Source organism: Triplophysa rosa, linkage group LG21 (assembly GCF_024868665.1).
Source record: "Triplophysa rosa linkage group LG21, Trosa_1v2, whole genome shotgun sequence".
Classification (NCBI taxonomy): domain Eukaryota; kingdom Metazoa; phylum Chordata; class Actinopteri; order Cypriniformes; family Nemacheilidae; genus Triplophysa; species Triplophysa rosa.
Genome location: NC_079910.1, coordinates 324,752 through 341,452, shown reverse-complemented (window position 1 = coordinate 341,452; position 16,701 = coordinate 324,752). Strand labels below are relative to the sequence as shown.

General features: G+C 43.5%; 2 protein-coding genes across 5 annotated transcripts in view; both read right to left on the bottom strand.

The window, feature by feature from the left end:
• dlg4b (discs, large homolog 4b (Drosophila)) overlaps positions 1–5,108 on the bottom strand; it is a 40,189-nt gene extending 35,081 nt beyond the window's left edge. For 2 of the 4 annotated variants that reach the window (XM_057320182.1, XM_057320183.1), the window contains exons 1-3: positions 5,075–5,108; positions 4,717–4,836; positions 3,931–4,001 (exon numbers count right to left, since the gene is read on the bottom strand). In XM_057320182.1, coding sequence (XP_057176165.1) covers positions 3,931–4,001; positions 4,717–4,836; positions 5,075–5,093 — 210 coding nt within the window. In that variant the 5' untranslated portion in view covers positions 5,094–5,108. Of the gene's footprint in view, positions 1–1,028; positions 1,169–3,324; positions 3,461–3,930; positions 4,002–4,716; positions 4,837–5,074 lie in introns of those variants that run through there. The other 2 variants (XM_057320185.1, XM_057320184.1) reach the window with 2 other exon arrangements.
• Positions 5,109–5,761: 653 nt separating this feature from the next.
• On the bottom strand, positions 5,762–12,005 carry mepceb (methylphosphate capping enzyme b). Its single transcript, XM_057320195.1, has 5 exons — positions 11,275–12,005; positions 9,576–11,138; positions 8,246–8,464; positions 6,475–6,598; positions 5,762–6,383 (listed from the first exon to the last, which is right to left on the bottom strand). The coding sequence occupies exons 2-5, from the start codon at positions 11,088–11,090 to the stop codon at positions 6,328–6,330; spliced, it is 1,914 nt and encodes a 637-aa protein (XP_057176178.1). The 5' UTR covers positions 11,091–11,138; positions 11,275–12,005; the 3' UTR covers positions 5,762–6,327.
• Positions 12,006–16,701: the final 4,696 nt, after the last annotated feature.

Here is a 16,701-nt window from a genome sequence, read left to right as displayed (position 1 = left end):
AGAGAGAGAGAGAGAGAGAGAGAGAGAGAGAGAGAGAGAGAGAGAGAGAGAGAGAGAGAGAGAGAGAGAGAGAGGGAGAGAGAGAGAGAGAGAGAGAGAGAGAGAGAGAGAGAGAGAGAGAGAGAGAGAGTGAGACAGAGAGTGAGAGAGAGAGAGCAGGTGGGTGCTGAAGGGGATTGTGGGATTGTCTGAGGTCTAGTCTGATGGGGGCGACACACAGCTGCTCAGCATTCAGCTCAGATTCGACTGCAGAGCTGATGATGTCATCAGAGAGGGACATGCAGCACTAACACAAGAGCCGCTGTCATGGTAACACCACAGCTGCAGTGCAGCGCACACATGATGATGGAAAACATCACATGAACAAATTCATGCAGAAAACACTAGAAACACACACACACACACACGATTGAAAACTGATTTCGTTCATTTAAGCCAACGAGAGTGAGGACATCAGATCACAGTGTGTGTGGGAAGGGTAAACCCTACGGTATGGGGACAAAATGTCCCCACAAAGATGGCAATATCCTAAATTCTTGTGGGGACATTTTTTGGTCCCCATGAGGAAACAAGCTTATAAATCATACAGAATGAACTTTTGTGAAAATGTAAAAGAGCAGACAGTTGTGTGTGATTGTTAGGGTTAGGGGGAGGGAATATGAGATACAGTTTAAAAACTATTGTGTCTATGGAATGTCCCCATAAAACATGGAAACCCAACATGTGTGTGTGTGCGTGTGAGCATTGTAGGACAGTGTTTTCCCACGCTTGCTTGCTCTCATTCAGTGAAAGATGCTCATCTGGTTGTCAAGGAAACCATGAGGCTCTGACAGGATGGTTGCATAGCAACTGACATCAGCAGCCACACAAAAAAGATGATGAAAGAGAAACAAATGAAGGTCTTCAGATTTATGAATGTGTGTCTTTATACACACACACACACCTTTCTGCAGTTTTACATTTTCACATAAACACCATTTCCTCAAAGAACAGCTCAAAACATACCTGTTTCGCATTGATTGACTTACCAATAACTGTCTGTCTAAAAAACAATCAATCTTGTTGTCCATTCTCTCCTTTGCTTGCTCCAGCTTTAATCCTCCAGTAGCATGGCCTTGTGAACTAACGGAACTGTTTAGTGTGTTGACAAAATGTTTCATTGCTCTCCTACTTGTCAGTGGCTTTGGATAAAAGCGTCTGCCAAATGAATAAATGTCAATGTCAATTTACTTTCATTTATATTTAGTTAACATCTTGAGGATCACTGACTAATGCACACAATGCAGTTGCTTATGGTTGCTGTCACACAATTCATGAAACAATTCACAATTTTCTCAACTACAAACCTATTCTCAGAACAACACACCAACTTGTACAAACCCCACACAAAACAGCCTCATATTGCAACGGTTGAAGCGTGTTCTCATTTAGAAAACACAAACACACAAACTAATGAACTGAAGTGTCAAGACGTACACTCAAATAGCACACATTTATCCATCAGTAAACATTCAGAAGCAAAAGTGATGACACACCAATCAGAATCTTGGGATCATATCAATCCCAGAATCATCTGCAGGGCTTTAAACTACAGTAAACACACAGTATCATTACAGTACACACTTTATATCACAGACATGTCTCCAGTGAACTGTAGCGCATGTACACCCTCAAATTTGTGATTATCAAGTTTTTTATAGCATTTTTTACATGTTCTGTAGTTTTGCAGAACTTGGAGATGACTACTAACAAAAAAAGACCAAGAAATTGCTAAAGCATCCTGTAATGAAACTGGGCCAAAAGTGCAGATGATGCCATGTTTATTTATATATTTGTGCAATTGGATTCCCAGTTTATGTTGTTTTTTGAACTTTTCATGTTTTGTCTACTTTATCCACTTTTATCTAAGATTACTTACAGTAACAGTAGTGTCATCTTTTATTTTTTCCTAAAGCTCATTGTTGCATTTGTAATAGACACTGAGCTGTCACATGACTCTATTCTTGAATCCCAATAAGAGGTTCAGGAACAGTGTTTTGAAGTGAGTCTAAGACTGTTGTAGTGTGAGTGTTTCTGACGGCTTGTGTGTCATGTTTGGGGGAACAGTTTGCTTTTTCAGCAAGTGTGAATGGTTTTGAGTTTTTCATTTGGACCCGAAAATATGATGTTGAGGGAGTTAGGTGAGAAGTTATGGATTTGTGTTTAGAGTTTCGAGAGATAATTACTGCAGTCTTTACAACTCTCTCTCTCACACACACACACACACACACACGCACACACGCACACACGCACACACGCACACACGCACACTCACACGCACACGCACACACGCACACACACACACACACACACACACACACACACACACACAAACACGTTGGTATTGGTGGTTTACAGGGACATTCCATAGACGTAATGCATTTTACAGTGCACAAACTGTATATTCTATCCCCTAACCCTCATTAAAAAGTTTCTGCACTTTTACATTTTCAATAAAACAATTTTTTTGTATGTTTATTTTACGTTTTGAATTACAAAGACATCGGCATGTCCTCATAATGTAAGGGGGCGTCGCCAAACACATGAATACACACCGCTTTGTAAGGCCTGTGCGTCCTTATAATGTAGGTCAAACCAGTGCGCGCACACACACACACACACACTCGCGCACACACACACACTCACGTAATTTTCTATGACAGAACTGCTGTTAGAGTAGTGATGGAGCAGTGTGAGAAATGTTGATAATACATTAATCATGTTCAGTTACATACAGAAGATATTAAGCTGACAAATACAGAACTTCAAACGTATTATTATTACCTTTTATATAATGTTTGTATTTCATTCACCCGACACAAACCAGCTGTTATTGTTGTGGACACAAGCACTTGAGTTCGGAGGGAAACTGTCATTTTTAAGAGTTACTGAGGTACAGAGTGAATGATGATCTGACAGACAATACAAACAAACAAACAAACAAACAAACAAACAAACACTAATACACTATTCAAGATGTATCAGCCACTGCAGAGAATGAAACATGTCCAAATATCCACTGATATATCAACTGTCACTATAACACACACACACATATGTGTACTGATTCTTCAGAGAGCAGTCACAGTTTAATGATCCTCTAGACAAACACAGATACACACTGTGTGTTATATTGTTTTATAAAACTGCAGCGTGAGATCACACACAGACACACACAGCTGTAGAAATCAGTGAGCTCGAGACAACAGCAGCTCTGAACATACAGACGTGACACGACACAACACTGCAGCATTTAAACATACACACACACTCCAGCTGTCTTACCTTAGTGGTCACTATACACAGGCAGTCCATGACAGGACTGAAGCGACCGAAGCGCTGTATCCCCCCCTCCCCGTCTCACCCTACGCCTGTCGACCCTCCTCTAGCGCTCACTCACCCGTCTCACAGCACACACAGAGAGAGAGAGAGAGAGAGAGAGACAGACAGGGTGGGGGTGATGGATACAAACATAACCAGAAATATGGAGAGAGACGTGAGGGGTGACTGTTGCCATGGCAGCAAACAGCTGCGGCTCTGGCAACAGTAGAGCTGTTGTCATGGAGACTGAAAGAGGGTGTTAGCATGTGGAGCAGTGGTGCCGTGACGACACATGTCAAAGTTCAAAGCCAGAGTGCCACACTCTCTTAAAGCTTGGGTGTGCAGTAGAGGCGAGCAAGAGAGCTTTGAAAGAATGACAGGGAGAAGACTCCGCCCACCCTTTAGAGACACGCCTCCAAATGTCTCATTCAGTAGTGCCAGCTCAGAACACATCACAAAAATCATCAACACAAACAACCTGTCGCAGCCATTGAGTTTATGTTTGTGTTTGAGCAGGTTGACAGACACACACACACACACACACACACACACACACACACACAAACCTACCAGTCCATGTGTGTGTGTTCTTCCTAATGACTGATTCTCAAACACCGTCAGCTCATAAAACTCCTGAATATCTGTGAAAGGAAAACACACGCACATCAGACAAATCAAGTACAAGTGATTTGAGTAGAAAACTAGGAATGCGATGACGAGCTGTAGTTTAATCACTTCACACTAGTGTGTCTCAGTGAATGCTGTGTTCTACACACTAAAATCGCTCTACTTTTCCTCAACAAAAACTTACTAAATATTTACTTTTAGGGCACAGTATATAAGTATGTGAATAGAGACGCAGCATGAGTGTGTATTAAAAGTGTCTAAAGATCTGATGACAGCTTCATTCACCCTCATTAACCAATCACACTGAGGTAAAATGTCAAGACCGGCCCCCATGGTGATGCGTTTCCTGCTAGAGATCTGTCTAATCTGATGTGAAGTCACACACTTAAATCTCTCAATGTCAGATTACACACTAAATATAGAGAGTGATCAGTGTGTGTCTGTGTGTGAAGGGTAAACCCTACGGTATGGGGACAAAATGTCCCCACAAAGATGGCAATATCCAAAATCCTTGTCCTTGTGGGGACATTTTTTGGTCCCCATGAGGAAACAAGCTTATAAATCATACAGAATGAACTTTTGTGAAAATGTAAAAGAGCAGACAGTTGTGTGTGATTGTTAGGGTTAGGGAATATGAGATACAGTTTGTACAGTATAAAAACCATTGTGTCTATGGAATGTCCCCATAAAACATGGAAACCCAACATGCGTGTGTGCGTATGTGCTCACCCAGTAAAGCCTGAAACAGGTCACTCTGAAAGATGGTTAAAAGTCTCTCAGCACGACACCTGAAACCTTCATCACACGCTGACTGACACGCCTCCATCGCCTGCAGAGCACGCTCTGTGTCTAACACACACACATACGTAAATATATACACAACACACATACATAGGTATAAAAATAGATACCCAACACAACGAACACACTTGTAGATCGATGTAACAGGGTGGGTCATGTGTGTAACTGTGACCTCTGACCCCGTTCACGTTAGCATGATTGACAGTGGTTACAGGACAACACATCTGACAGGACGAGCAGTACAGCACACACAAACACACGTGAATAAGAGCAGAATGTGTCTCACCTTCTCTCTTGAGAGGCATGTCAGCGCTGAGCGCTGTCGTGGTCTCCTCTGAGCCGTCTGTCGGACACGTCTGCTCTCTGATCCTCTGAGTTTAAATCTCTTTAAAGCTTTAACGCTGCGGTGCTCATGGGAAACAGAGTTCAGATGCTGCTGCTGCTGCCTGTCAAACTCACAGGCCTCAAGAATGGAAATATTCTCTACATACGGCACACCTTGAACACATACGTGTTGAGTTTCCATGTGTTTGCCATGATTGATTTATGCCAAGCCACTTACATTGCATTATAATCTACATTTGTTTCTGAGGACGTGCGATCCCTGGGATCAAACCCATGACCTTGGTGTTGCTAGTCCCTGCTCTAAGCACTGAGCTACAGGACAGCTGACATGGACAGAATGATTTTCATACCGTCTAAACTTCTGTTTTTTTATCATTTTATCCTCGAACCCTCATTCTACTGCTATCAGAGATGGGCGGGTGGTCACACGCGTGTTAATAACCGCACCTTTAACACGTTTCTTTTACTACATTAGCGACTATCTTTTATATAATTCTGGTATTAATTCCTTGTTTTATTCATTTCCTTAATTACCCTAACTTTAATTCCAATTTCTATTTCTACACATCTCGTTAGATTTCAACTTTTATTATTTTGTATTCGTATTATAATTGTTACTTTGCTTCTTAAAACCTCCTCCTTTATTGCTTGCACAATCTAGGTCATTTCATGGATTTTATATCAGTCTAATATATATATTTTTCTCAGTCTAATGATATTTCCCATCACCCCCCAAACAAACATGTGCAGGACACTACATTAAAAGATTTGACCGACTTACGCACATTTTTATTTACTGAGGAGCAGTCAAGTTAGTTGTCATGATATTTCACTGTGTGCGTGAGGACATTCTGTTGACATCATGTCTGTGTTTATTTTAAACATGTCACTCAAAAACAGTTTGTGTAATTTTCTTCAGAGAGTTTCAGAGCTCTCATGATGTCATCCTCCAGACACACACTAAAGGAAAGTGCACGTGTGTTCCTGTTACACACAGACGACACTTAAGTGATGCTGCGGGTTAGGGTGGGCCCAGAGGAACTGTGGGAGGAGTTCACACACAGACTCCTGGAGAATAAATCTGTTCAAACCCGCCACAAAACACATCGCTGAACGCAGACGAACACCTCCACTCATCCACTAGAGGTCGCCACACTTCATCCAGACACACTTCCTCTTCCTGTCTGAGAAATATCACTTCCTGTTATTGGACGAGCCTTTATGAAACAAGTAAACCGGCCTCTGAGATCCTGTGAAAGCAGCAGAGTTCAGAACCAGAGGTTAGATTCAGATTCACAAAATATAAGAACGAGACACACAGAGACAGGCAGGTGTGAGTACCTTTATGAGAGTTTTGAGATGTTTCCAGAAGCTCGTAGCAGTTGAACCCCACATCTGAGGTCAAGTATGAGCTGAAGTGATCCGGCTTGAGTCTGATACTGCTGTAGTTTCTGTGTGTCACCTCCTGAAGACACAAAACACACTGTTACACAACTGGACTGACTTATGTGACCATGACCAGGTGTGTGTGTGTGTGCGTGCGTGCGTGCGTGCGTTACCGTAAGTCTTTTGCGGCGGGAGTACGAGCTCCAGGGCTGAGGCTCGAGGATCAGAAGTCCTCCAGGTAACAGGTGTCTGTAGACGCGGTGAAACAGTCTCTGGATTCCAGCGTCACCAAAATTCAGATGAACCCACTTAGTCAAACTCAGACAGAGAATGACATCATACTCCTCACGCTGTGACATCACAGCCGCATCACTGTCTGGCACATAGTTGCCCTGTACACAACACAACCACCCGTCACAACATCTCATACGTGGGATGCTCTAAAAGCATGTCCGAACCTGACACTCTGAGGGTGTCACTGACAGCAAGAACAGACAGCAAGAGAGAGAGTGTACACACACACACACAGTACTGTATCACACAGGCACACACACGCACGCACGCACGCACACAGTACTGTATCACACACACACACACACACGCACACGCACACGCACACACAGTACTGTATCACACAGACACACACACACACACGCACGCACGCACACACACACACAGTACTGTATCACACACACACATACACAGTACTGTATCACACACACACACACACACACAGAACTGTATCACACACACACACACAGTACTGTATCACACACACACATACACAGTACTGTATCACACACACACACACACACACAGAACTGTATCACACACACACACACAGTACTGTATCACACACACACATACACAGTACTGTATCACACACACACACACACACACAGAACTGTATCACACACACACACACAGTACTGTATCACACACACACATACACAGTACTGTATCACACACACACACACACACACAGAACTGTATCACACACACACACACAGTACTGTATCACACACACACATACACAGTACTGTATCACACACACACACACACACACAGAACTGTATCACACACTAAACCTGCCACGAAATCACACACGTGTGTTCCTGTTACACACACCCACCCAACCAGCTGTACAACACTTATACACAGTACTGTATCAACAGAGATGCTCGGGTGGTAGTGGGAAGAGGAACTTACTGGGTATTAGTATCACACACAGACTCTGGAGACACTAAACAGCTGTCAACCCGCCACACAAACACATCGCGAACGCAGACGAACACCTCGACTCATCCACTAGAGGTCGCCACATTTCATCCAGACACTATTCCTCTTCCTGTCTGAGAAATATCACTTCCTGTTATTGGACGAGCCTTTATGAAACAAGTAAACCGGCCTCTGAGATCCTGTGAAAGCAGCAGAGTTCAGAACCAGAGGTTAGATTCAGATTCGTCAAAATATAAGAACGAGACACACAGAGACAGGCAGGTGTGAGTACCATGAGGTTTTGAGATGTTTCCAGAAGCTCGTAGCTAGTTTGAACCCCACATCTGAGTCACATAGAGTCTAAGTGACATCCGGCTTGAGTCTGATACTGCTGTAGTTTCTGTGTGTCACCTCCTGAAGACACAAAACACACTGTTACACAACTGGACTGACTTATGTGACCATGACCAGGTGTGTGTGTGTGTGCGTGCGTGCGTGCGTGCGTTACCGTAAGTCTTTTGCGGCGGGAGTACGAGCTCCAGGGCTGAGGCTCGAGGATCAGAAGTCCTCCAGGTAACAGGTGTCTGTAGACGCGGTGAAACAGTCTCTGGATTCCAGCGTCACCAAAATTCAGATGAACCCACTTAGTCAAACTCAGACAGAGAATGACATCATACTCCTCACGCTGTGACATCACAGCCGCATCACTGTCTGGCACATAGTTGCCCTGTACACAACACAACCACCCGTCACAACATCTCATACGTGGGATGCTCTAAAAGCATGTCCGAACCTGACACTCTGAGGGTGTCACTGACAGCAAGAACAGACAGCAAGAGAGAGAGTGTACACACACACACACAGTACTGTATCACACAGGCACACACACGCACGCACGCACGCACACAGTACTGTATCACACACACACACACACACGCACACGCACACGCACACACAGTACTGTATCACACAGACACACACACACACACGCACGCACGCACACACACACACAGTACTGTATCACACACACACATACACAGTACTGTATCACACACACACACACACACACAGAACTGTATCACACACACACACACAGTACTGTATCACACACACACATACACAGTACTGTATCACACACACACACACACACACAGAACTGTATCACACACACACACACAGTACTGTATCACACACACACATACACAGTACTGTATCACACACACACACACACACACAGAACTGTATCACACACACACACACAGTACTGTATCACACACACACATACACAGTACTGTATCACACACACACACACACACACAGAACTGTATCACACACACACACACAGTACTGTATCACACACACACATACACAGTACTGTATCACACACACACACACACACACAGAACTGTATCACACACACACACACAGTACTGTATCACACACACACATACACAGTACTGTATCACACACACACACACACACACAGAACTGTATCACACACACACACACAGTACTGTATCACACACACACATACACAGTACTGTATCACACACACACACACACACACAGAACTGTATCACACACACACACACAGTACTGTATCACACACACACATACACAGTACTGTATCACACACACACACACACACACAGAACTGTCACACACACACACACACAGTACTGTATCACACACACACATACACAGTACTGTATCACACACACACACACACAGTACTGTATCACACACACAGTACTGTATCACACACACACACACACACACACAGTACTGTATCACACACACACACACACACACAGTACTGTATCACACACACACGTTACCTGCATGAAGAATAGGTTTGAAGGGAACAGGCCGGGGATGTGACGCATTATGGGAGGAGATGCGATGGGTCCTCTGCAGCGTGTGAAAGAGAGAGGGAACCTGCGGAAGGCTTGAGCCTGCTCCAGCTTCATCAGCGGTGGTAACCCTTCACCCGTCACCTCTGACCCTTCACCTATTTCACCGCTCACATCTGTCGGTGTTCTGTGGCTCTCCTGCTGTCCACACAGCTCTGACAGGAAATGCCGAAGGTTCAGTCTGGCAGCATGCACCAGCTCCTCCTCAATATCCACACCCATGATGTGGGCGGGACTCCAGTGTCGGGCGATTGCTAGTGTGATGTGACCCGTGTTACAGCCGACGTCAAGAACTTTTTTGCCGTGAAACCACTCGGGTCTAAAGACGGCCAATCTCGGGTCGGCGTTCAGCGCTGGCGTGCGGTAACCGTAATAACGGCTGCAGGTGCCGTGCTGGAAGTTACGCCGCGGTCTGCGTGGGTTCAGTTGGATTCTGCGAGTCACAGAGGGAAAAGCTCCGCCGCCTACGACAGGAGTGTGAAACGCTTGACTGTGTGCTTTCGCTGCGATCGTCTGCTTTGTGGACGGAGTCGGTGTGATTGACAGGCGATCCGAGCGGCTGCTGGTTCGTCTGCGCTTCCTGTGTTTGGACGGCTGAACAGCAGAGCAGGCGGGTCTGGGCTGGGTCTGAGGGGCGGAGCTAGACGAGGAGGGGTGGGACCGTCTTCGTGGCAGTATGGGCTGCACCACTTCATCTCTACAGTTGATGGAGGTGTTGAGCTCATAGGGGCGCGGCGACTCCTTCACTGTGCTCTCTGCAGACACATCGGCCTCTGTCCCCGGCGTGCTAATGGGAGAGAACGACAAGCCTGAAACCGCCCCCTCGCTGACCTTTGACTTCTCGCTGTGCGATGGGTCGAGCTGCCCAGTGAGGCCTACCACCACGGCACCGTGGTGTCGATTGCGATGTCTGCGTCTGCTCTTTACGGGAGAAAGCAACACGCCCGTGCCCGCATCTCCACCTAAATTCAGAGGGTCTGTGATGTCCTTTGGGATCAGAATCTCCACAGGGTCTCTGTTTTTCACAGGAAGAGGCGACGATTTGGGTGTCTGGGCATTTAGCGCCTTGTTGACCTTCTCATCCAAAAGACTGTTGAGATTTAAGGGATCGAAGATATTCCCACCCAGCAGGAAGTTGGTGGGTAGCACGGGGTCGCATTCCGAGTTAGCGCGCCGCCTGCGTTTGCTCTGGCCCGGATGTTTGAATCCCACGTTCACGCTGTAACGCCGTCTATTTAGCTTCTGCTGCGGCGGCGCGACTGCTTGTGACTGAAGAGCGTTTTTCATCTGTAAGGACCCCTCAACGAGCCCGCCGTCACGGGCCATGTGATTGCCAGCGAGTTCTGTTAGCACCATGTCGGTGGTCCCCGCGTCCTGGAGGAGGATGGCTGGCCTCTGCAGCATCTCGCCACTGTTGGGAAGCTCACTTTGTACGGACATCACAGTCAGGATCCATGAACCTCTGGAGGAGGTTTGACAGCACAGATTCTGGGTGGAAATACAAACAAAATATTAGCACTGCAGTCCCACCACATCATGACAGAACAGAGTCACAACTCACACACATGCTACAGCACTACACACACTCTACAGAACACACACACAGTGCACGGAAGTTACTTACTTGACTAAAGTTGTCGAGTAAATAGAGCTCAGTAGACTTTAGGGTAATGTACTAATGTGACATTAATATAACACAGCCAGGCAGACTCCCCCAGCCAATGTAAACAACCACGCCCCCAGGAGGGACTCTTCACAGCTCATGAATAATGCAGCACAACGCGATTCCTCAATGAATCTCCTCCCTCCTGACGCACACAAACACACTAAATAATACACACTGCGCGATCGCTTCTCGCGCTGCGAGTGTGTGCGCAAAAAGAGAACACTCAAATAACGCGCACGGTTCACTTTAAAACGACAAATCCCCCCTCACCGAGGCCAAAACAAGTGGACATGCACTTTCAATGGAAATACAGCTATTCATCCTAAATTCGTTCCGGAAAACACGAATTATTATATTAAAAATTGTTCGCTCTATCGAGCGCTCGCGCACGAGTGTGTGTGTGTGTGTGTGTGTGTGATCTCGCGCACAGCAGCCCCACGCGTTTAAATACTTAACCACAGTGCGAGACTGACAGACAGCCGATAGAGCCAATGACAAAGCGGGACGTTTTATAAAGCCCCAGAACAACAAATAGCGAAGCTCCAAGGGAAGGCATGTGCTCACTGTCACCGCCCCTCGCTGAATAGGTATCCATCGGACTGCCTGCGCTGACACGTCTGAAACTAATCTCTGTAATGAACATCTACAAAAATCATCGCGATCAATACAAAAACAACCACGAGTACTTTTAGTTATATTTATAGGGTTTTTTCCCCTCAAAATGTTACGGTGCTTTTCAGCGAACATTCAGAGACTGGTCAACAATCGCATGTGTAAACAACCCACGACTGAGTTCCTCAACACTTTTTAGCGCTTAACTAACGGGTATAATATCAACTAATGATATATAAAGGCGAAAATGTGCGTCAAGTGGAAAAGTTATTACGCGAGGTTTATACTTTTAATGCCAACAGCGAGTTTTAAGACACCCCCCTCCCCCCCGCCATGTCTGCAGGAGCAAGTGATCATTGGGAAATGTAGTTTAACGTATGTATAAAAAATACAAGTAATAGTTTTCCCAATCTTTTACTGCATCACATTGCAAACGCCCATGTACTATTATAACCAAAACAGAATCTGTGTTGCCGGTTAAAATAATAATAACTATACGTATTTTACAAAATATCCAAGACCACCAATGCTAATTAGTTAATTTTAGACATCTATACACATGAAAATCGTTTGAAATCCCTACCAGTGACTTCCGCTGAGAGCGCGTGGGCATTCGTTAAGTTGCAGAACTTGCACGCGCTGGACGGTCTCCTCAGAAACTCTGTCAGACTCTATTTCATATTTTTGCAGAAATGAAATTCCTTAATCACCTGTGAAAAACACCACAATGGACACAAATAACAAACCATTGAGTCAAATCAGTGGTTTTGTTGCGGTTTGATTTGTTTAATATACTGTATATGCTTACAGTATATGTGGTTTATTGTAACATCCCAGCAAACACAGAACATTACCCTAACGTTAGTTTTTGGTTCCCTTTTGGTTATTTTTTGGAGGTTTTATTTTTGCAACCAGAAAATAACGTTCCCAGAACGTTGCAAACTGTTTTTTAAATAACCAGAAAGTAACCTTCATTGATGGTTATTTATTGGTTATTTTTTGCAACCAGAAAATAACGTTTCCTGATGGTTCTTTTTTGGTTCTTTTTAATTGTAAAAATAGTCAAAACTGGTAAACGTCAGTGACATGTGCAATACAGAAATTATAAGATCACATTAACACGTTATACTGACCAAATGCAATTAATAAATGTGCCCTTTAATGGCTGAAAATAATAGTTAAGCTTAATGAAAATACAATCATGTATATCCATGTGTATTTCTTTAGTGTGGTTTTCTGTTACAGTATGTGTGTGCGCTCGAGCACGTGCATTCTCCGCTGTGCCGCGCACTCCCGTCATTTAAAAATTAACGGTCATTTCGTTTTACCTCACCCACTAACACATTAGTTTAGCGGTTTATTTTTTTATTTAAAAACGTACAGATTTGAGAGTAAACTTATATTTTCGTGATTTTCGATTGATTTGACACATCTAAATCAACAGACCATGATGTAAGGACTGAAAGTCAGGGCTTTTGATTGTTATAACTAAAGATGGAGCCGCGCTCGCTGTACTTCTGTGGTGAGACAAGAATATTGTTAGCCTGAAGATAATTAAATGTTTATTCTTCTGTCTATAAAAATCTGCTTTTAAATATTGTGTTGAAGTCATTGGTTATTTTATTTCAATATCTATAATGTCTGATGTTGAGGTAGGCCTACACACAGTGTGGTTTTATTAGAAATGATATACTGTAAATGATAAAACTTTCCTGGAGAACCAAAAAAAACCTTACAAAATAACGTTCTGGGAACCAAAAATTGTTAGCTGATCAATTCGTTCGTATGACATTCAAGATTGTGTTTATTTCGGCAAAGAAAATAAGAAAAAGAGACAATTTGTTTGCTCACAGAAAACGCAGGAAAATCCCAACTCATTTATTATTATTGTATTTTAGGGTTCTGTGGATTTTGCAGATGAATCTGCTCTTGGTTTAAGTGTTTTTGACTACAACACTACTTTACATTCCACAAATACAACAGGCACTGCTTAGCAGAAATATGCAAATGTATGGTGAATAGGAATATCAGATAAGATTAATTTACATTGGTGTGTAACACACTTCATGTGTGCGCGCGCATTTGACAGTGGAAGTGTCATGTGACATGCAGCAGTGTCTCGTGCCTAAACTTGTTGACGGCCATCAGTGAAGTGTCGTGGCGAAAAGTCGATCAGCCAATGTAGAAAGAATTCACGAAGACCAGAGAGCCAGGTTTCAAGAGAGCCAGGTTTCAAGAGTTTTCAATCTTTATTTGCTCGAGCAGTCAAAGAGAGACATACAGAGTTCATCTGATGTCCAACGAATACATGTCTGACTCCATCTTTTATACATTGTTCTCAAGTCGTTATCACAGTTCAAACCAATGATGTTTTACCTGACATCATCTTCTAGCAACCAGGTTTTACATGACATTACTTATTTTTATTAGTCCATCCCCTTATCACTCGCTACAGTTACATTTCACGTTACAGTTATATTTCCGGCCTACCATATTAGGATTTAATCGTAGGGAGCGCCTCTCAATCAACACATACGTATATCATGTGCTCTTTATCTTGACACCTTTCCGGGGGCTTTCGGACGATACATGATTTAACATTGGTTTTATTAAAAATTAACTCATGGTTTAGTGATAATGAGCACCCCAGCGTCCTTGGCTGTATGCATAAGTTAAACTCCACTACAAAAACTGTGTGGTTTTATTAAAAATGAGCTCATTGTTTAGTGTAAGAATAAGCAACCCAGCGTTTTTAATTCAACTTCTCTACAAAAGTGTGTGTGGTGTACGTGCAGTTCCTGTCTTAAGCCCATTGCACATTGAGTCCGAAATTTGCGTCCGAAATTTCCGCACGTTAAAAAATAAATACGACCTCACGTTGTGTCAATCACATTTACACACTGTCTCCGATATTTTCGTCCGTCATAAAAACATTCGCACCGGGTTCGATTTTATGCGTTTTTTGCATCCGTCAAGCATTTTGAGTGGCCTTTTTTAACAATTCAGAGACACCGTACAAACAAGAGCCAAATACGAAAAACGCATACGAAAATTTGGTATGGTGTACAGCATAGCTCATTTTGTTCAATGTATTTCTACTTTCAGTCAAATTTGGTTAGACTGAGATCTGATCGTATTTTGATAGTCAAAGAAATGAAAGCCGCCTGTTTGTCTGAATCTGGTCAATCGAACTAAATTTCACCTGAACGTAAGTGTTTGAACAAACACTGTGTGCCGATTATCTGATCAACATGTATGACCACTGTTGGCATATTAATGTTTTAATGTTTAATTAATTTTTTTAGGAAATTGAGGTATATGGCAGTAAAGGGTTGATGAAGAAATCTGTGTAAAATGGGTTCCAAACATAAGAAGGAATGAATTCCCGGTCATAATCTGTGAAGGATGATGGACTATTTCATTGAGAACAGCTCAGAGCAGTGATGTCAACGCTCAGTACTTTCATTTCAAAGAAATCTTCATCTTTTTGTCCAAGAAGAGTCTCAATGAAATTAAATTCATTATGAACGGATCACAAACTACAGTAACTCACTGACTGAACTCAGTATGCCGTTCTGTACGTTTATAGTCAGCTGTGTGTGTGTGTGTGTGTGTGTGTGTGTGTGTGTGTGTGTGTGTGTGTGTGTGCAGTCAGTAAGGCAGAACAGCTTCCTTCTGACAGAGTACAGAACACACACACACACACACACACACACACACACACACACACACACACACACACACACACACACACACACACACACAGCTATCTTTATGAGGACATACATTGACGCAATGCAATCTCTAGCCCGTCACCCTAACCATCAGAACTACATGCCTGACCCTAACCCTGACCCTAAACCCGATTATAACCTAAACCCTAAAACCAAGTCTTCACCCTCAAACAGCCCTTTAAAGGGGTCTCTGGAAGTGAGGACCGGCCAAAATGTCCTCACTTTACTCTCCTTGTCCTCACACCGCTGGTCTACAACTCAAACCGGTCCTCACAAATATAGATGTACACACACACGCACAGATATATGAAGTTAGAAAACAGGAAACCTGAACAATGGAGCAGTAATCTGTTTGTGTGTGTGGACAGGTTTGGTGGAACACATTTAAAAAAAATCTGAAAATAAAGTGAAACATGCAAAAACAGACTGAAGCTGTGTAGTAAATCTTATCATGTCAACTGATTATTGTGAGGCTTTAAGCTGTATGACAGATCAACAGTAATGCAGCTTTTGTTTGATTTGTGTTTGTGTAGAGATTTAAGTGACTGTGAGAGAGTGTGAAGTGTGTGTGTGTGTGTGTGTGTGTGTGTGTGTGCGTGCGTGCGTGCGTGTGTGTGTGTGTGTGTGCGTCCGTGTGTGTGTGTGTCTCTGTGTCTGTGTGTGTTGGTGCGTGTGCGTGTTCTGTGTGTGGAGTGTTGTGTGTGTGGGTGTGTCTGTCTTCTGTGTTTTCAACCTTTTCTTGTTTTTGCAGGTACAACTTTGATTGTTTTGCTTGTAGTCAATGTGTCTCATGTGCAGCTGCTTTGTAACAATGAAAATTGTAAAAGCGCTATATAAATAAAGTTGAGTTGAGTTGAGTATGTCTGCATGTTTTTGTGTAGAGATTAAGGTAAATGTAAGTGTAAAATGTGTGTGTGTGTGTGTATATGAGAGAAAGAGGAAATGAGTATTGTTCCAGCAGAGAGAGAGAGAGAGGAAAAGAGACAGAGATCCTGAGAAAGTCCAGATGAATGTGTGAGAGAATCAACAGCAGCTGTGA

What these genes read in the sequence shown, in the direction of transcription:
- mepceb (XM_057320195.1), bottom strand. Translation starts at nt 11,090, where the DNA reads ATGTCCGTACAAAGTGAGCTTCCCAACAGTGGCGAGATGCTGCAGAGG. An exon ending in CAAACCTATTCTTCATGCAG is followed by an intron (nt 8,465 to 9,575) that starts GTAACGTGTGTG and finishes TGTTGTGTACAG; the next exon opens with GGCAACTATGTGCCAGACAG. An exon ending in ATCTCAAAACTCTCATAAAG is followed by an intron (nt 6,384 to 6,474) that starts GTACTCACACCT and finishes CTGCTTTCACAG; the next exon opens with GATCTCAGAGGCCGGTTTAC.